The sequence below is a fragment of the Phocoena phocoena genome, chromosome 9 (assembly GCF_963924675.1).
Source record: "Phocoena phocoena chromosome 9, mPhoPho1.1, whole genome shotgun sequence".
Taxonomy (NCBI): Eukaryota; Metazoa; Chordata; class Mammalia; order Artiodactyla; family Phocoenidae; genus Phocoena; species Phocoena phocoena.
The window spans coordinates 17673427-17694040 of NC_089227.1; the positions used below are offsets into that span (position 1 = coordinate 17673427).

Sequence of the window (20614 nt, forward strand, 5' to 3'; positions counted from 1 at the left end):
AGGGTGCCAGACAAAATACCGTAGACTGGGTGTCTCAAAGAGCAGAAATTTATTTCTCACAGTTCCAGGGACTGGAAGTCCAGGATCAGACTGTCAGCATGGTTGATTCCTGGCAAGGCCCCTCTTCCTGGTTTGCAGATGGCCGGGTCCTCACATGGCAGAGAGAGGGCAAACCCTGGTGTCTCTTCCTCTTCTTGTAAGGGCACTAATCCCATCAGGAGGGCCCCATCCTCATGACCTCATCGAAACCTAATTATTTCCCAAAGGCCCCATCTCTAAATACCATCACATGGAGGGAAGTTAGGCCTTCAACATATGAATTTGGGGGGACATCATTCAGTCCACAGCACCATGCATGCCCTCCTCCTATATTCTCATCCACCTTCCCCTCTTCCCAGTATCCCAAGCCAGAAAGCTGCAGGTCATTTCCCACAATGGGTCAGTGCTGATTGTCCTCTGGGTCCTTCATCCTGTCTATCCCTGCAGCCGCTGACCCCAGGTCAGACACCAGCACCCTCCTCAAAGCAGCCTCCTCACCTCCAGGCTTGTCCCAGTAAGCTCAACATTGCCTCCAGAACACCCACTCCATCTCTGCTCTCCACCCTCTCCTTCTCATACACATGCACACACAGTAAAACCTGGCCTCCCCACCTCTGCGGCCCCATTTCCTGCCCTTCTTCCCAGTTCCCTCGTCTTTGCCACACTGACCTACTTGAGGTACCCTGAACAGACCATACCATCTCACTCCTCTTCTTTCCCTCTACCTGGGGCGCTCCTCCACCCTAGCCTTCCTGGGGACTCCTGCTCATCTGTCTAGACCCACCTCTGGGATCATCCTGGGGAAGCCCCCACCCCCTGCCGCAGCCCGGCTCTTCCTCCTTTGTACTCTACACACCCTGTTTACCATGTGTCATAGTGAATTGTGGGCCAGCTTCCCTTAATGGCAGGGAGCTCCTTGAGGGCAGGAATTAATTCATTTCTCTGAACCCCAGTGCCTGGCATTTAGTAATGGCAATAAATAAGCATCGAATGAATGAATGAATGAATGAATGAGTGGAATGAATGGGTACGGGAGTTGATGATGGTACTCAGTGGGCCCAACAGTCTCCTCTTTCCTGCACTGAGTCACCACGGGTGCCATCAGCTGCCAGCCTCCACACAGGAGGCGTGGGTGCCCGCCTTCCTGCCTCTAGCACCAGGGGACCCTGCCAAGATCTTCTCTCTGCCCACAGAGACCACCCTCTGAGAGCAAGCCCTTGCCACCTCGGCCCGAGTTCACTGCTCCCTCCTCCAGCTCCCTTTGCCCTTTCTGCCTGTTCTGCTAGGTTCCCACATCACTTCATACTGTCCTGTTCTCTAATTGTCCGGCACAGTTTAGCCCTTTATTCTACCAGTACATTCTACTGTCTGGCTCGTTCATTGTTTTGAAAGCGTCCGTTGTCCTAGCTGCACCCTCGTGTGGACGGTACTTCCTCTGAATAAATCAGTCCCTGGACATTTGCTAAATGCTACTCCACAGGCCTTTGCTTATAACCCTACCTGTTCCTGTCCCTTCCCCACCGGTCTCCTTTCCTCCGAGCCTCCGTCCTCTTTGCAGAGGCAGAAATGCCTGGGAGTGAAGAGTCAGCAGACTAGCGTTCACATGTTGGGTCCACCACTTCCAAGCTGTGAGCCTGGCAGCAAATAGCTTCCCCTCTTTGAGCTTCTATTTCCTTATCTAGACAATGGAGAGACCGTTGCCCCTGCAGGGCTACTGTGAGAATTAAATGAAACAATCAGCATAAAGCACTTAGCACAGTGCCTAGCGGGGAATAAGTAAATGATAGTAAATGTTGGCTGCTGTGATGGATGTTGTTTTCAATAATATTATTTTATCAATAAATTTTCCCCTTAAGACTCTAGCATAGATCAGACCCTGGCCGGCACCTAACACATGGCATAGGTGTTTGTAGAAACGTCAGGTTAGTGTGCAAATGGTTTCATAGAGCTGCCCCAGAAGTTCTGCCCCTTACTTGTTGCTTGGAAGGGGAGGCTGATTTCGTCTCGGATGAGAGGAGGGAGTGGGGGCATTTCCGTTCCTCGCCGACAAGAGCTCCCCTCTTCTCTGAACTTAATGCTGTTCTGCATCTTGTTTGGTGCAGGGTGGGGTGTGCTGGCTCTTTACTCAGACACGCAAGCGCCTGGGACAGCTGGGCACAGGGCCCCCCTTTCATCAGGCTTTTGTAGAGATAAGACAGCCAGGCCCTTCCTAGCCATTCACATCAGGGGCTTAGGGTTGCCTTTTCCCGGTTTGAGTTGGTCTCAGCATGGCTGTTGCTTGTCTTGAAGGGCTTTTCCTGGTACATCCATGAGGGGAAGGCAGCCTGGGGGACCTGACAGGGTATCCCGGACAGAAGGGAGGCCAGGGCCACACGTGTCCAGCCCCAGGGGTGTGCCTGGGCCTAGGCGCCCTTGCTGAGGGCCACCCTCTTCCCCTTCCTTTTACCTAAGGAGTTCTGGGTAAGGGCTGCTGCTGAAACCTGAAAAGGGTGACACCCATCCCTCACCTGGGTGGCCCCTTCCTGAGTTGCCTTCTGTGGTTGGCTGGAGGCCACTCAGCTGGGCCAGGGAGGGGCCTGAATATTCTTCTCCCCTCTCTTGCCTCTCTTTGCTGGAGAGGCAAGTCAGCAGACGTTTCTTAACCCCGTGCTTTCCCTTCCCCCTCTCGGCTCATAAACGGTGAAAGTATGTAAGGTAATAGGCTGTTTTTATGGAAAGTGACCTTTGGGGGAGTCTAGCCCGGTGCTGGGTTGAACAGCGACATCAAAGTCACAGGCCAAGCTTTCTTCCAACATCCAGATTCCTGGGACTCACCCCTAGAGTTTCTAATTCAGTTAGTCTGGCTACAAGCCAGGAATCTGTACCTTAAAAGCTGAGAGATTCTGCCACTCAGCCAGGTATGGAACCACACACCTGGTCCCAGCGCCTTGTATCACCGGCCGGGGCAGGAGCAAGGGGGCGCTCTGGGGACCCAGAGAGGTCTCACGCCTTGACGAGTTACTGACTGAGGCCTGAAGCCCCAGATACTGCTTGAGCCCTGCCGTCTTCTCACAACAGCCAGGGCCCGAGTGGTCCCTCCACTGGATGGGATCTGGGTCACTGGGGTGACGGCCAGCCATGGGGCACTGACTCAGGGGACCCCAGCAGCCCGTGGTGCCAGGGAAGCTGAGGAAGGAGCCAGGGCAGAGGAGAGGGCCTCTTCAGCCATTCCTGGAAAAGGCATGCAGATTGAATGCACATATGACTTCACCCCTCCGTCACCCCCATCCCCGGCCCCCCAGGACAGTGTCTGGGGCACCTCTACGACCCACCACTGCTGGCCAGTTGGAGGGTGCGGTGTGTGGCCTGCCCTGGGGTCCAGTTAAGGGTCCACATTGAAGTTGGCTGGACAGCAACCCAACTGGGTAGATTTGACACAGAGGCAGAGTTGGGACAAGGTCAAAGTTTACCAAGTCCTGAGTACACGGAGCACGTTCGTCTTCTGATCTGAGCATGTGGTTCTTCTGGAAAGCTGAGACTGTCCAAAGAGACCCGGCCCTGCCCCCAGGCAGTTTACACTGGGAAGGCTCTAGAATAGCAGGCACGAACCCCATGGAAACAGCCTGTGCCTCTACATCGAAAACAGCATTTAAACCAGGAAATCAGAACTACGTGAGCTCTGGGCGGCCCTGGGATGGGCAGGCCCTGCCGGCTGCTGCAGGGAGCCTTCTGCCGCCGGGAATCAAGGGCCCAGAGCCACAGGCGCTCTGGGAAAGTGTCTTCCTACAGCCGCTCTCCCCAGGGCAGAGGGCATTTGAGCTCGGGGGACTGGCCGCAGGACTGTAGGGGCTGGAGGAGAAGGCCATGTGGCCACGCCAGGGCCGGTAGTGTTCCAGGAAGGTGGGATCTTTTTTTTTTCTGGGAAGTGAGAAGCAGCTTGATAGCACTATGAGAAAGCTTCCCCAGGCCTGCAGGCCTTAAGTAAATAAAAGCACAAAAATAGATTTTTCAGACCGTGTCCTTCCGATGCATAGTAGGATTTCCTGAGGAATTGGATTGAGTTCTCCCTGACTCACCTGACTGCTGAGTGGAGAAATTCAGAGGAAAAACGTAAGTTTCCCTCAGCCGTATCTGCCGGGGCCGACTGCAGGGCTTACGGCCCTTAACGGGTGACCTTTTGAAAGGCAGCTGGGGGGGGGGGGGTGGGTCTGAACAGCAGGCCGGGGGTTGGGGCTGAAGCTTAGCTGGGCCACCCCTGTACCTGAACCACCACTCTCAGGGATGGGAAGGAGATTTATCGCGGAACCTCTGCCCTGCCTGGGCGTCGTAAGTTGGTTTCCTGCAGGTAGAGGCCACTGGGCAGTCCTCAGGAGAACCGGGGTGTTTTTCCAGCAGTGATGAGGGGTTGGCCCCGAAACATCCACACCAAGTTGACCCCACTCCACTTGGGTATCAAGACTGCGATCTGCACGGCCAGCCCAGTGCTGGGGTTAGGATACGACTGCAGAGCACAAAGCAGCTTTTCCCCTGAGCCAGTCCACGAGGACGAGACATCAAAACACTCTTAGCATCTTTCTTACCTGGGTTTTCAGAAACCAGGCTTTAAGTGGCCCCAGTCCATCCAAGGACCTAAATAATAGTGCGCTGGACCACTTTCGACAGAGTTTGGGTTCCAGCATGGAACTTGTTATGGGAGAGAACCAGTGGAGTGCTGGTATACTGGCTCTGCGCAAATTTAAGAGCCCTGATCTGTAGGCTTTGCCTTGCCAGGGTGCAAATACTCTCACTATGGTGAATTTCAAACAACGAATGTGAAGTGGCTACATGTGGAGTTGGGAAGAGAGGTACACAGTTGGCTCCAGCCCACTACTGGACTATGTCCCTGAATCAAAGATCCGAAGAGCTTACAAGTGGAGGTACCTAAGAGGGGCACACTGAACCACATGCTAGGGGTACCTGCAGTGATCCCCCTACATGTACAGAAAACTCCTACCCCTTGGGCAAGAGAACCTTTTAACAGCAAGAGGATCCATATCACCCAACTAACACTGGATGTACTGGTGAGTGTCTCCGTGTTAGTAGTTTCCATGATAGGACAGTGATTGGACACATTGTTTGGGTTTATCACATACCCTGAGGGGTTTGTTAAAAGTGCATCTCCTGGGCTCCATCCGCAGAGAATCTCACTCCATAGATCTGGGATAGGGTCTAGGCATCTACATTCGGCACCCAAGTTACAGGTAAAATTCACACCTTGAGAAATCCTCAGCTACTGTTTACTCACCCTGTGGCTTCCATGACTGAAAGTTCAAGCTCTGGTGGCTTTTAGCATAATGACTTCATTTTCAACACTCACTGTTTTGTTCCTGTGAAACAGAATTGTTTTCTTAAAGTCCCACCATGCAAAATTAGATTCCAGATCATAGTAATAGCTAACACTTAACGAGAGCTTTCCAAGCACCAGACATCAAATGTGTGTGCCTCATCTCATACTGACAACCGTCCTATTATTACCATCCCCATTTTGTGGATGAGGAAACTGAGGCCAGAGGAAATTTCCAAGGAGGTGGTGCCAGGAATAAAATCCAGGCAAGCCGGCTCCAGAACCTGCCTTCCAAGCACGACACTGAACTGTCTCTGTAAAATACTGTTCCTCTGCGAGTCTTTGACTTTTGACTTAGCTAGTTCAGGCTAAAGTTCAGTTCGATTTCATGGGCATTTGAATGCCTATAAGATGCTGGCACTGGCGTAACTTACCTCATCTAATCCTCCCAGCAACCTTGTGGGGAAGATATGCTACTATTTTCCAGAAAAGGAAATGCAAATCCGGAGAGGCTCTGTGGCTCGCCCAGTGTTGCACAGAGGGCAGGGCGGGAGTTAGTTGCTCATCCCACACACAGCCCTGCAGCCACGCCACCTGTTTCCTGGGTGGTTCCTTAGTCTAAAGTTAGGCGGTTGAGGCATTGGCACTCTTTTAAGCGTTTGAGTGTGTTTCTGACAGTCTTAGTATTTAACTGTTAAATGTCTGAGTCAGTATATAAAACATTAGTGTACAAATGGGGGAAGATAGGTATATCTATCTGTAAGCACCAGGTAGAGTGGGCTAAGTGTGGCCGTAAATGCAAAGGACTATGCAAATACAGAGAAAGGGTTATTGTCTCTGCGGGAACCAGAGAAGGCTCCCTGGAGGAGGTTGCACTAAAGCTGGCCTGGAAGGATGTGTAGGACTTTGGTGAGTGTGCAGGGAGGGGTAAAGGAAGGGCAGTGATTGGGGAGGACGTGGTGGAAGCTGAACCTGGGACTCAAGGGTAGGGCTGGACCCCAGAGCCTCAGGAACCTCGCTGAGAGTCTGTGCCTTTTCTCCTCGGGCACAGAACTAGCTTCATGCTTGATTTGTGATTGAAGACGTTGTGACTTTTCTCCTCCAGCTGATCGATCCTATTTTCCATTACATTAAAATAGCTTTCTGTAATCTTCTCTATGGTGGATTTTGTCATCCTGGGCCTCTGTGCTCAGAAGGCTGCCGGCTTTAGGCACCAGCCCATCTGAGTAGTTGCCAGGTGTGTGTGACTGGTTTTAGCAGCCTGGATGTGATGGATGCTCAAACACTTCTTTTCATTTTCTTAGAGCAAAGGTCCTTTCTGACCCTCACGAGCACTGGTGCAGTGGCAGGTCCAGCTGGAGTCGCTCTGGCTCCCCTGTAAGCCCCCCTTTCCCAGGGGAATGCCTTGGGATATCTGTCAACAACTTCCTGCAGCCCAGCTGTCCCGATGGCTTGAATGCTTTGGACACTGATTCCCAGGGACATTAAGCAGTTCCTGCCGCTGCCCGCTGGGTATGCCAAGTGAACGCGTCTGGTAACAGAGCCAAACGGCACGTTTACCTCTGAGCTCTGGCGGCATCGTCTGGGTGATCACTGTAATCTTTGAAGGGTGCATGCGGGCTCCATACCCTTGACAAACGGCCTCGGGAAAAAAATTCCTATCACCATCTCTTTGCCAGTTACGGATAAACCATGGCCAGAGCCAGCTCTGCTTTGCACTCAGAGCCACTGTCAGGTGCCGTAGGATACAGGGGTCTCTTGCCGTAAGTGCTCTGGATAGGAATCAGCTCACCATTGCCTGGGACTCACCAGGACCCCCAAGCCCTGGGACTGCCTCGCGTTCCTGGCAGATTCTGAGTGTGTACCTCTTCTTCATCCCTGAATCTGCAAGCGGAGCATTGACAGAACCCTCACAGCTGAGCGGGGGCTGGCATGTCTGGGGTGGGCGTTTTCTTGACCTTTCACCCCACACTGCATGTTCCGGATGGCATTCGTGGCAATACCTTGATAGCTGAGGCCTGCCATGGGGCAGTCTCCTGGAGGCCTCTGCTTGCGCCTTTAAAAATGTCAACGTTTCCTGCATTCACAAGGCACCGCTGGTGGCCTTCTTCATGGACTCTGCTTTCAGTGTGGTCCACAACACATCATCTGAGAAATCACCCAGCTTGCTGTGCTGGGAGGGTTGGAGCATCCCTGTGGTAGACATGCCGGGCCCCGCCAGTCCATTTCTCAATTAATCTCTAAACAGTGATGGAAGGCCCAATAGGAAGTGCTGCTTTCATCGTTGCTCTGGTTTTAGCAGGGCTGTGAAAGCCCTCAGTGCGCATGGTTTGAATCAGGCAGACAGCCGGGGACCCCCGGCCTGCCCCTTCGCCCCGGGCTCTTGATGTTGTTTTCCTCAAGATGGAATGAAAGCCTCCGGGCCCATGCATCTCAAGAAGCAAGATAGCAGACAGAGGTGTGCCTCAGAGCAGCCTTTTTTTTTTTTTTTTTTTTTTTTTTGCGGTACGCGGGCCTTTCACTGTTGTGGCCTCTCCCGTTGCGGAGCACAGGCTCCGGACACGCAGGCTCACGGGCCCAGCTGCTCCGCAGCATGTGGGATCTTCCCAGACCGGGGCACGAACCCGTGTCCCCTGCATCGGCAGGCGGACTCCCAACCACTGTGCCACCAGGGAAGCCCAGAGCAGCCTTTTTTGAAGCCTACAGTCTATTCAGATTTCAGAGAGAAGGCTAAATTCAAGGAGGACTTCGATTCAGACTCCCGCTTGGCTCCTGCCATGTGAGTGGAACAGACAGGGCTGTGCATGTGGCTCTCTCATGCAGTTCACAGTGCAGCCCCTGAAAACCAGCTGATGGTTTTTGCTATTGTCTAGGTTCTTTTTTTTCCCTTCTTTTTAAAATTCTTATTTATTTTTGTAAAGCCATGTCTCAGCCTTGTCACCCAAAAATGTAGCATTTGTAGCAATAAAACAGGCTGAGACTAAGTTAAGTCCACCTCAGAACCACAGTGCTCAAAACTATAGTGCTTCCTAAGATAGGAGGAGAGATGACAGAGATAAAAAGGTCGAGATTAGAGATAGATAGGATAGATAAGACACACAGGTAGATGAGACAAGAGACAAACAGAGAGATAGGGAGAGAATAGATACATAGATCAAGGTAGATGCTTTTTTTAATTTAATTTTTATTTTGTGTTGGGGTATAGTTGATTTACAATTTTGTTTCAAGTGTACAGCAAAGTGAATCTGTTACACATATACATATATCCATTCTTTTTCAGATTCTTTTCTCATATAGGTTATTATAGAATATTGGGTAGAGTTCCCTGTGCTATGCAGTAGGTCCTTGTTGTCCAGATAGATGATTGATAGAGATGATAGAGATAGATGCTATCGTCTATATAGGTATTATCTCTATAAATAGATAGCCAGCCCTCACTAACTCTTCTTAAGAATAAACCACGGGCTTCCCTGGTGGCGCAGTGGTTGAGGGTCCGCCTGCAGATGCAGGGGACACGGGTTCGTGCCCCGGTCCGGGAAGATCCCACATGCCGCGGAGTGGCTGGGCCCGTGAGCCATGGCCGCTGAGCCTGCGCGTCCGGAGCCTGTGCTCCGCAACGGGAGAGGCCACAACAGTGAGAGGCCCGTGTACCGCAACAACAACAAAAAAGAAAAAACCACTCAGATTTTATGCTCTGTTTATCTTTTCTCTATTTATTCTATTTATCTATTTATCTTGACAAAGGGGATTTCCTTTGTAACATGGGTGTGGCGTCCTCCCCTCTTCCTCACCCATTCTTCTCCTGTTCACTCCCTGATGGACCAGTCACTGTAACTGAGGAGCTGCAAGGGAACTAAGGGACCAGTTAGTCTATCCTCCAGACTCAGCTTGCCACAAGAAAGTGGACCATCTCATATGAAAAGAGATGTTTTCATTGATTTCCCTTGACCCATTTAAGTTGTTCTCAATAGCACCGTTCTGTTCAGTCTGGAAATTCTCTTTGACCAAACCCACTGCCTTGTTCCCTGAAATATGGCACTTACCTCCACGTCACAGAGGTCTCTCTTGGGTGGAGGTGGAAAGAGGAAAGGCATCACAGACTGTGCCCGGGGACCCAACCTGGACCCTGGAGATGCCCCTGGATGGAGGTGGGAGGAGTCACCCCCAAATCAGCTGGAAACTGGCCTCACATAGACAAGCCCTTAAACTTCTCTGACCAGGGAAGCTCAGGGGAGGAAAAGCCTGTTCCAAAGAAACAAAGCAAAGCCCACTGAGGAAGCACTGTGGAAAAATGCCCAGGGAGGCCTCCTGGGTTTATGAAAACAAATATTATCTCAACTATAGTTCTCAGGTGGATGGTAATGCACACATAAAGATTTAAGTGAGCATTTAAGCTTCTAAGTGACCCAGGCAGGAGAGCCTGGGAAGGGAGGGAGCCTGTGATGACGTGTAACCTTTCCAAAGCATCGTAGACCCCTCCACTTGTCTACTCTTCTAAGTGTCACAAGGCAGGAAAGCCAGGAAGGGACTAGAACTTTCCCCAATATGTTGATGCTTCTCTTCTCTCTCTAACTGAGTCAGAGTGAACTAAACAGTCTGTACTTCCAGGCCCTTGTTGAACGTGCTGTACCCATCCTGTCCCCTACACAGAATTTCTCCCTGGCGGGGCCAGGGCACAGGGGCCAACTTGGTGAGGGGCAAACGGGGGTGTCCTGTCCACGCAGCTCATCTCTAAGCCCAAGCAACCTTTGCCGTAAGAAGTGCTTTAGCCAGGTTACCTCCTCAGCACTCAGCATCCCGCCGAAGTGCTTACGTGTTCCTCATCTGTCCTGCCGGCCAGAGGTGGCGATGTCAGGCCAGAAGCCACCAGCCCGCCAGGCTGGAATGATGGACAGGGATGTGTCTGCTGGACAGGGGAGGAGCATAGGTGTCCCTGCAGGTGCTTGAGAGAGAGCCGGGGCTGGGTTGACACCCCAGCAATATTTTTAGGGGCAGTTTGTTGGCATTGTTGCCTAAGCCAGACATAGGCAAAGGGGAGCCCTTTACAGAATGGTTCTCTTGGCTACCAGGGTCATCGCTGCCCAGCAGCCAGTCAGATCCTCTGTCGGGTTGGGCTGAGATGCCTCAGTGTGCCTTGGGCTCAGCCTGGCTGCTATGCTGGTCCAGAGCTGAAACAGGAAGGGGTGGGAGGAGTCTGGATCTTCCAGGCCCTGCATCACCCACCGTCCTGATGTACAAGACCCATTGCAGCCGCAGGGTGAGGAAATAGAAAATGGGAACAGAGGGAGTATCCAGGAAGCCCCCCTAAGCCCACCCCAAGTACTGGCTCTGGGTCGGGTGGGGCGGGGGGTGGGAGTAGCATGTTTGCCGGGGAGGAAGGAGCCAGCCTTCATGAGCCTGGCATGCTGGGGTCAGGAATCCACCACGGGTGCGCGACAGTGGCTGCCCGCGCACACCTCCTTCGTAGCTTCACGTAGCGCTTGTCTTCCAAGGAGCTCCCACCCAGAATGAACAGACAGATATAATCATTGACCTTGTGATCTTAGCAACATAGATATTAGGGCAATATATTGTCATCTACAACTTGCCCCTTTAACAGGAGAGAAAATGAAGGAATGTGGGAAATAAATCAACTTCTTGGGAACTTCAGCCTAGTTAGCTTATTAACATCTATTAAGGGTTCACCATGCGCCAGACTGATTGGCTGGGGACACGTTAAGGGTATTAAGTCATGACTCCTGTCTTCAGGAAGATCCCAGTGTGGTGAGAGGGGTGTAAACCGGTGACTCCAGTGCAGCCCTAAGAAAGCTCTCGTCACAAAGCCGAGGGTGGGCAGGGAGGGAGGGGAGGAAGGAGATCCCACCTCCTCTCTGGGCTTCTGAAAAGGAGACTTCCCAGAGGGTTGACTGGTGAGTTGGGGAGGCAGAAGGTCATAGATAATAACATGCTGTATTTTTTACATCCTTCCCGTGTGCAGCCCCTTCACAAACGTGTCGTTTCATCCCGGATGAGAAAACAGAAGCTTAGAGGGGGTTATGGTGCCAACGGACAGAGGCAGGATTTGAACTCCAGGCTGCCTGAGTCCAGAGCCCAGCTCTCAGGCGCTGCGTTTTTCAAGGCCCACCTGTCATAGTTTTTGTTCTCAACTCAGGGCTCCGATCACCTCCGGGTCCAGCCGTCCCAGTCTCTCTTCCTTCCTTGTGCTGCGAGGTGTGAGTGGGGGAGAGGCTGGTGACCACATTTTGTTCTTTTTGAATTTTCCTTGAGGGGAGTTCAACATTCTGCTAGGGGAATGGGAGGTGTCAGGTCTGAGGTCATTGCTTTGAAGACCCCAAATTATTTTGTTCTGTGACTTTAAGGGGAGTTGAGGGACACATAGAATCACGCCATCAGAGCGAAGGAGAAAGGTCCCCCCCCACCCTGCCTCATGCTTTCCATTTGACATAAGTGATTAAAATAGAGCTGAAAATTCCACTAGAAGAGAGAAAAGATACATTAATAAAAACTGTATAATGAGTGTATTAAGATTAATGGGAGAAAGGAAGGCCTTTAGGACCAGCCTCTCCCAGTGTGAAAGGTGCTTCTACTGAGTGGCAGCCGTGTCCGGATGTGAATCCATGCTTGGAGGCAGCCGTGTGTGTCCTTGAACCACGGTTACTGTTCTTCTCAGTAATCTCCTGTCTGAGTTTATGTAAGTGGAAGCCCTCACATCAAAGCCACTGCCTGCCCAGCTCATCCTTTTGGTAGTTTTCCAAGGAAGTCCAGTGGCACCCGCTCTCCAGCCATCATCACAGGGTTGTCACATCCGTAGGTCCCACCAAGGTCTGTGGATCCGTTACCCACCACGGGCAGAGGCTCACGTTTACCTTCCTGGAGACGGCTCGGTGTGTTGAAATCACGTAATCTCAATGTTTGTCATTACCTTGTTTTTTTAGGGTCCATTCAGAAGAGAAGCCTAATTTTAAAAGTATATGAAACCGTTGTTATACTAGAGGCATATGCTACCTTGACATTTTCATAATTCCTATAGCAACCAAGGTGGTTTCACAACCCCAGAAAAGACTTTGGGGGAAACTTGAGTCTGTTTTCTGGGGCTTTTTTGTTTTTTTTCCAAGAAGCTAACATTCAAATTGTCTGCTTTGCTGTCTTCCTTTTCCCGCTGCGGGATCTTCTGATCTTCTGCAGTGAGCACAGGCATCACGGATTGCCGATAAGCTGTCCCCCAGCCTTCAAAGCTAGTCTGCTTCTAGCTGCTTCTCTGTGCAGCCTGTGCTTGACTTGGCATTCCCATTTGCAAAGGGAAGGAATCACTCTTCCTTAAGTTTTTCATCTTTCGAGCTCTCACCAGTTGTTTCTTTGTAAGTGCCCAAGTCTTGAGCTTTGGAAGGTGTCCAGGGGCAAATGCAAAAGTGCACAGAACCTAGTGTGATCCTGAAGCCACAAAACCAGCTGTCTTTCCATCTTAGAAACGAGTCCTGTACAAATAGCAAATTGGATATGTCACCCTGTCTGTTCCTTTACTTCAGCCGTTTTCTCGAAGTGAATACTGGATATAAAGGAAAGTTAATACGCTCATGACTCTCCTTGTCGGAAGTGTTCCCCTCTGAAAGCTGTTTATAAAATGCTGCTCCCATTCTGCCAATTTCTTTTTCAGTATTGACTTAAGAAGCAGGTTATCAACTACACCAGAAAATCAGAGTTATTATTCTTTTTTTAAAAAATAAATTTATATATTTATTTATTGTTTATTTTTGGCTGCGTTGGGTCTTCGTTGCTGTGCACGGACTCTGTAGTTGCGGCGAGCGGAGGCTACTCTTTGTTGTGGTGTGTGGGCTGCTCATCGTCGTGGCTTCTTTTGTTGCGGAGCACGGGCTCTAGGAGCACGGGCTTCAGTAGTTGTGGCACGTGGGCTCAGTAGTTGTGGCTCACGGGCTCTAGAGCGCAAGCTCAGTAGTTGTGGCGCACGGACTTAGTTGCTCTGTGGCATCTAAGGGATCTTCCCAGACCAGGGCTCGAACCCGTGTCCCCTGCATTGGCAGGCAGATTCTTAACCACTGCGCCACCAGGGAAGTCCCACAGAGTTATTATTTTACCTTCGTAGGAACCGTTCTGGTGTCCTAAACTTTCTCTTCTTCCACCCCAGCTGGGTTCTGTCCCCTCCATCCGTCCTCTGCCATCTGAGAGAGGAGAGGGGCAGAGGGATGTGGGAGGGAGGCGTTCAGGGGAGTTGAAGCTGTGAGAGCCAGACTAGCCCTGTGGGAACCTAAGTGCTATGGGGAGGCAGGCCTAGGATGCCAGACGAAGTCGATAACATGAATGCCATTGACGACTGACTCTGCTGCAGGTGAGACTTCCACCAGAAGTAAAGGAAGAGAAGCAGTAGAGAACTGCCTGCTTTAAACAGGCACTGAGAACAGCCTGTGTGTGATCCATGTATGAGCAGCATTAATCGAATACTCTGAGCCTAATGTGTGAATAATCTCCATGAATAGCCCTTAAAGAATAAGCATTAAGTTGACAGACGTTGAAGAGAACTTCATTCTCCACTCCAACATCCCCACTCCCCCTCCCCCAGGACCATTCTCACCACCAGAGCTGGACAAGTGGCAGCTTTTTGTGCTCATTTGATACAGAAAGTGATCAATATGTTCACCTGGCTCTGTTGTGCGTATGTTTCGGGGTTAATGATCAATATCATTACTATAATTTTATATTAACATAATGATTTCCTCCCAAGTGCACAGAAGCCTTTCTGCATCCAGTGTGGTAGATGACAGATATAATTTTCTCCATTTCTAGAACTAAGGAAATTGATCCAGGGAGGAGTGATGGTGGGTGCTAGTCAGTGGTGTGCTGGTAAATATTTTCACAGCTAGCTCTCCAAGAGAAGCAGCCCTGGTTTGTAGTGGATGCTGATTACCATGGTGTAAATACTCCCACCTTGGCTGATTCAGGCCACCGACATGCCTCACTGAATGCAGAGTTAGGAAGAGATACAATCAGCTCCTGTGAGCTGGCACGGCACTCTCCAGAATATAATTGGCACAAATTTATGGCTTCAGACACCCAGGTGACTCCTAAGGACCAGCTCCAACCTCTGTAAATGCCCAGTTAACTCTCAGGCTCAGCTCAGCCTCTAACTCAGTGGATTGCCTTGAAGAGTGTTTTCCACACTTTGAGTTGTGACCCATTAAAGGGTCAAGAAGTTAATTTCAGGATCTTAGTGAGCTGGGCTTCCCTGGTGGCACAGTGGTTAAGAATCCGCCTTCCAACGCAGGGGACACGGGTTCAAGCCCTAGTCTGGGAAGATCCCACACGCCGCAGAGCAACAAAGCCCGTGCGCCACAACTACTGAGCCTGTGCTCCAGAGACCGTGCTCTGCAACAAGAGAAGCCACCGCAATGAGAAGCCCGCGCACCGCGGCGAAGAGTAGCCGCAACTAGAGTAAGCCCACACATGGCAACAAAGACCCAATGCGGCCAAAAATAAATAAATAAAATAAATAATAATAAAATTTTTTAAAAAAGATCTCAGTGAGCATTTTTTTCAATGAAATAGAACAGAATAAAATAAAATGAGTAGACCAGAACATACAGTGTAACGTACATGTTCCAATGAGAGATGATGGATAGATGGATGAGTGGATAGATAGGTAGATAGGTAGATACATAGATAGATAGATAAAATAGGTATGTATTTGTGTATAGTGAGTTGGGATTAAAAAGAACAAAAACAAAAAATACTGACCTAGAAGCAAGAGTATCTCTGTTTCCCCATCTGCAAAATGGAGCTATGGAGCTTGCTCTCACCTTTGCCATAATCAGCCCAGGAGGATGACTAAGGTCACCTCTGTGACAGTGCCATGGTGGTACTATCTGATCTATCTGATCAACAGTTGATTCATTTGCAGGGGCAAAATGGGGCAAAACAGACAGGCGTGGCTTTGTCTGTTTGGGAGATGGATGAACACTGTGATGGGCACAGTCCCATCACCTTTATGCACGTTTTCTCGGGGCCTGACCACAGCCTAGAGAGTGTCCTCCCAGTGGCCCTCAGCCCTCATCTGTCCACGCAGTGCGCGATGGTGTCCTTGCACACAGGAAATTCTGCAGGTTGGAGGGAACGCTGAGGTTCCCCGGGAGGCTGGCTGTGAGTGGTTACACAGGAGAGTCAAAGAATGTGCTGGCTGGAGCAACTCTCCCACTGGAATGAGGACAAGTTAGTTTTGAAAAATAGGGGAGAAGACCTTGTTTAAAGCTTTTCCCACACATTCTTCTGAATCCCTGGAGGAAGAAAATACAAAGCCAGGCAGCTTTTATGAGCCTTCACAGCAACCCCATGAGGCAAGAACTGTGAGCCCCATTTTATGGAAGGGGAAACTGACACTCAGAAAGGTTAGGCACCTGCCCTGAAGTTGCACAGCAAAGGACACTGCGCTCTAAATCCCTCCTTCTGACCCCAGGCCTGTGCAAACGCCAACAGCTCCCTCGGAGCCCGTTAGTCATGCACGGAAGCGTTCCAGACTGGTTTCTTCATCTTTGAAATGAGATCTTGCTCTTATGAAACACGTGGCCTTTTGCTGAGATGGGAGTGTGGGCTGTAGAGTAGGAATCTCATCCTACTTTAAAGATCACTGCCTTGGGATCTCTTACCTTTGTTTCCTTGCCTGGAAAGTGGGATGATAGCAACTTTGTGGGTTAGTTATGAGGATTAACTAAGATAATGTAATGAGATAACAAAGTCTAGAAGGATATATATTAACATGCCAACAGTGGTGGTTATCCCGAGGTGGTGTCATTACAGGTGGTTTCACTTTTCCCTTTCCTTCCCATCTTCGTTCAGTGGTGCACTGGTAAATGTTTAACAACGCGGCTTTCCAAAGAAAAGAGAAGATTTGTAACGCCCGTTTCCGTGGTATAAATACTCTCACCAGGGCTTCCCTGGTGGCGCAGTGGTTGAGAGTCCGCCTGCCAATGCAGGGGACACAGGTTCGTGCCCCGGTCCGGGAAGATCCCACATGCCGCAGAGCGGCTGGGCCCATGAGCCATGGCCGCTGAGCCTGCGCGTCTGGAAGCCTGTGCTCTGCAACGGGAGAGGCCACAACAGTGAGAGGCCCGCGTACCGCCAAAAAAAAAAAAAAAAAATACTCTCACCAGGGCTGATTTCAAGTTACCACCTTGATCTCACTGAACAAGTTGGGAGACTTGCACAGTTGGCTCTCGAAAGCTGGTACAAGCCCACGTCAACACACCCCTGTTTTAAACTGTGAGCTGCCAGCTCTATTTGGGTGGTAAATTGAGAGAGAGAGAGAGAGGGAGAATTAATAATAGGATGCCTAGCATGATGCCAGACATAGTAGTTTCCAGTTCTCCCCGGCCTTCCTTCCTCATCTCCAAGCAGACAGCACAGGGACCGAGATGGCCTGGCCCCGTGACGTGGTGGTTCTGAGAAGCCAGATGCCCTTATCTCGCTCCGCATCTGCCAGGCTCTCCCAGAGCCTGGGCAGCCTGTCGAGGAGATTCTAAGGCCTGATCACCAAGGAATAATCAAGTAGGCCAGCAGGTCCTCTCAGTTTCCACAGGAGACACGCTCTGAGCAGACGTGTGCATGGTTGAAACTGCCCTGGAGGAAACCAAGGAGAGTCCCAGTGGAGTGAAGGGCCTGGAGGAGGACACCCCCAGGGTGGCCAGTCTCTGACCAGCCTAACCTTCACGTTCAACTCTCGACCTAGAGGTGCGTGTAGGGGGTGGGGTCTACAGGTTCCTGGAGGAATCCTGAAATGGGACAGCAGCTGGAGGCCTGACAGGCCTTGGGCGTATCATCAGGCGCGCACGACAAAGGTGCAGAGGTGCGTTCCTCGCCCACAGCTCTCAGCCTCCCATACTCCGCACAGCTTCTGGTGCAGAGTAGGTGCTCATGAAAATTTTGTGAATGCGCTTTTTTGTTTTTTTAATTAATGCATTTCTTTCATGCCTTTATAGCCTGATCTATTGCAGAAAGGCTGGAAGGCAGCTCAGGAAATGCTGTTGAATAAATAAATGTCTTAGCCCTTGCCAGTTCCTGGTTTCACATGTTCCTGGATAGAAAATGTGACTAAATCTAAATGAGATGCAAAGTGTTAATAAAGATTGCCAGTGATTTTTTTTTTAATTTCTTCTGGCTTTTCTGTATTTTTCATATGTATCCTCAAAGAACATGGATCACTTTTGTTATTAAAAAAAAAAGACTATATATTATAAAAATAATCTGTAAATAAAATGTAAAGCGGGAGTGGTGTCAGCAATGTGGGACCGGGTGCATCCTCTGTGCGCTGGGAGGCTCTGAAGCAAGGGCCCCGGACATGCTGGGTGGGCCCGGCCTGGGCCTCCCCACGCCACAGGCCTTTGTAACAGCTGGGTTCTCTCTCAGGCCTCCTCTTTCCACAGGCCTCCGCCTACCAGGCACTGACTAATAACGCTCCCCTCCGGTAATGTCTTAGTCAGAGTGGAAACAGAGGCGAGTCCTAGAGGGGAAATGATGGGCTGCGACCAGAGCCACGGATGATGCAGAGGCTCAGTGTGCCCGTGCCCCGGTCTGGTCCGCATCCCGCTGCAGGTGTGCGGGTTCCTCGCACGTCGAGGGGACCCAGCAATGGGGGCCCTTCTCACCCTTCCAGTCCAGCCTCCTCGGGGGTGGGGGTCTTGGCTCCCGGCCACGTGACAAGTGGGTTGGTTCCATTTCCCTCTAAGCATCGGGGCTGCACTGGAAGCCTGTGTTGGTTTATAAATGAGCCGTGCCTGAATCAGAAGGAACTTGGCTTCCCTGTGGCCTCGCCCTGCAGCTGGGAGAACCATCGTGCGCCTGGTGGTTTTCAGTAAAGACACAGGTTGAGTCTAAAAAACGAGGGCATGGGGGTGCTGGGGAGAGGAAGCTCAGCTCTGTGACGCAAAGACTTTCATGCAGAACGTGTCTTTTATTTCCTCTGTCCGCCCTGCTCTCAGTGGCCCTGGAGCCAGGCAGCTAAGGAGAGGCCGGCAGAGTGCCCCCCACCCCACGGTGGGCGAGGAGGTATGACCACCGAATCCTCCAAGCCGACCCCTGCACACACACAGCTTTCCTGAGACATAATTCACATACACAATTCACCCGTGTAAAGCATGCTGTTCAGTGGTTTGTAGTGTGTTCACGGCGTTGTGCAGCCATCACCACTATCAATCTTAGAACGTTATTATCACCCCCAAAGAAACCCGTAGCCTTTAGCAACTGTCCGACAGTTCCCTCCAGGGCCCCTCCCCCCCACCCAAGGCAAGCACTAATCTGCTTTCTGTCTCTCTAGTTTTGCCTGTTCTGGACAGTTCATATAAATGGAATCATATAATACGTGGGCTTTGGTGACTGGCTCCTTTCACTTAGCATATGTTTTCCAAGGTTCATCCATGTTGTAGCAGGTATCAGTACTTCACTCCTTTTTATGGCCAAGTAATATCCCATTGTATGGATATATCTCATTTCATTTATTTGTTCAGCAGTTGATGGGTATCTGGGTTGCTTCCACCCTTGGGCTGTTATGAATAATGCTACAGTGAACATGCGTGGGCAGGTTTTCGTGTGGACCTATGTGATTGTGTCTCGTAGGCCACATAACTGACCTTCTAACAGCGTCCATCTGACTCTGTCACTTCTTTGCTTAAAAACCTTCAGTAGCTTCCCACTGATCTTAAAGTCAGGTTCAGAATCTCTACCTTGGTCCACAGGCTTACACCTTCTGGGCTCCCCCCTTGTTCTGTTCCAGCCAAGAGGTTCTGCTGACACACAGATCTCCTTCCTCGGCAGACCTGGAACTTTCCTCTCCCTCCCCTGGCCTTTTCTCTCTCTAACCCCTCCTCAGGGAAGCCTCTCCAATGCCTCAGACAAGGTTAGGTCTACCTGCCACACACTCTCATGGGACCCTGTACATCTCCTCCTTAGGAGGTACCACTGTTACAACCAAGTGATGACTTGTGTGATTCGGTTAATTCTTCTCTTTTCTGCTCCAGCAGAGCAGGGCATTTGTTCTTGTTCACCAGTTATCCCTGGAACCCAGCATGGTCGGTACCCGGCACACTTAGGCACTCGGTAAATCTTTGCCACATAAAGAATGGGTAATGATGGTGGCTGACAAGCCACTTGTCTGGACACTTCCTTTTACCCTGGAGTCTCCCACAGGTGATGGGGAACCCAGGCAGCTGCCGAGACCGGGATAACTCCTCTGTCTCTCCGGGCTTTCTCGCCCCGTCACTCACCTGGGAGGGCTCTGCCCACGCTGAAATGGGTTTGGAGGAGCTCCCCCATCCTAAAATGACTAGAGCCTCATTGGGTCCCAGCTAACCCAAGGGCCCTCTTTCAGAACAGGGTCACTCCCCATAGCATGTGATTCCAGGCAGCCCAACCTCGCTGACCAAACCAACAGGGGTAGCCGTCTGTCTGCAAGGAAAATAAGGAGGGGTTCTCTGAGGCACGGGCTTCCCTGAGAGTAGGGAGCTGCATTAGGAGAAACTGCTTTCCCTTTCGTAAAGATGATTGCTTTCTGCACGTCTTGTTTGAAAAACTATCCTCGAGGAAATGCCAAGAAGAAACCGTCCACCTTCTGAGACTTGGTTGCTTTTTCAAAACAACCTGTTTTCCTTTCCCCCACAGATATGCACTTGTTTGGCCACTACCCAGCACACGACGACTTCTACCTCGTGGTGTGCAGTGCCTGTAACCAGGTCGTCAAGCCACAGGTCTTCCAGTCCCACTGCGGTAAGTGGACTCCTGCACCGGCCAGTGTCCGACATCAGGGAGGAACCGTCCCCTGTGGTCTGGCCCTGGGTCTGTCTTAGCCCAAGGCCATGGGTGAATTCCTCCTGGGGCTCTACCTCTGCTCCCAGGCTGCCTATCTTAGAAGCTGCAGTCCTTCTGCCCACACACTCAGTCCTGCCGGGACACCAGAGAGAAAGCCTCTCATTGTTTAGGTAGATGGGTGGTGGCCTCTGCAGATGACGAAGGGGAGGGGCAGTGGTGGCTTGAGCAGTCCCTCCTGCAGCCTCGCAACCTGACATTGGGTCCCCCTGAGAGAGGGCACGGCGGAGTCTCCCTGTATGGACACACAGGAGGGTTGGGTCCCGTGTGGGACCACTGGGCTGCTGCCCCCCGAGAAATGCATGCAGCAAAGCCACAGGTTCAGCTTCTCCTCTTCCAAGAATCATCCTTGTTAAAAAAAAAAGCCAGGCCTGTTTGGGAACTCACTTTCCCTTTGTATCTTTACATCCTTGA

General features: G+C 51.0%; 1 protein-coding gene across 4 annotated transcripts in view; it reads left to right on the plus strand.

Annotated features, from left to right (window-relative positions):
- Positions 1–20614, plus strand: part of ATXN7L1 (ataxin 7 like 1) — a 237910-nt gene that overhangs the window by 66821 nt on the left and 150475 nt on the right. For all 4 annotated transcript variants that reach the window (XM_065883677.1, XM_065883680.1, XM_065883678.1 and 1 more), the window contains one exon: positions 19997–20101. In XM_065883677.1, coding sequence (XP_065739749.1) covers positions 19997–20101 — 105 coding nt within the window. The remainder of the gene's footprint in view (positions 1–19996; positions 20102–20614) is intronic.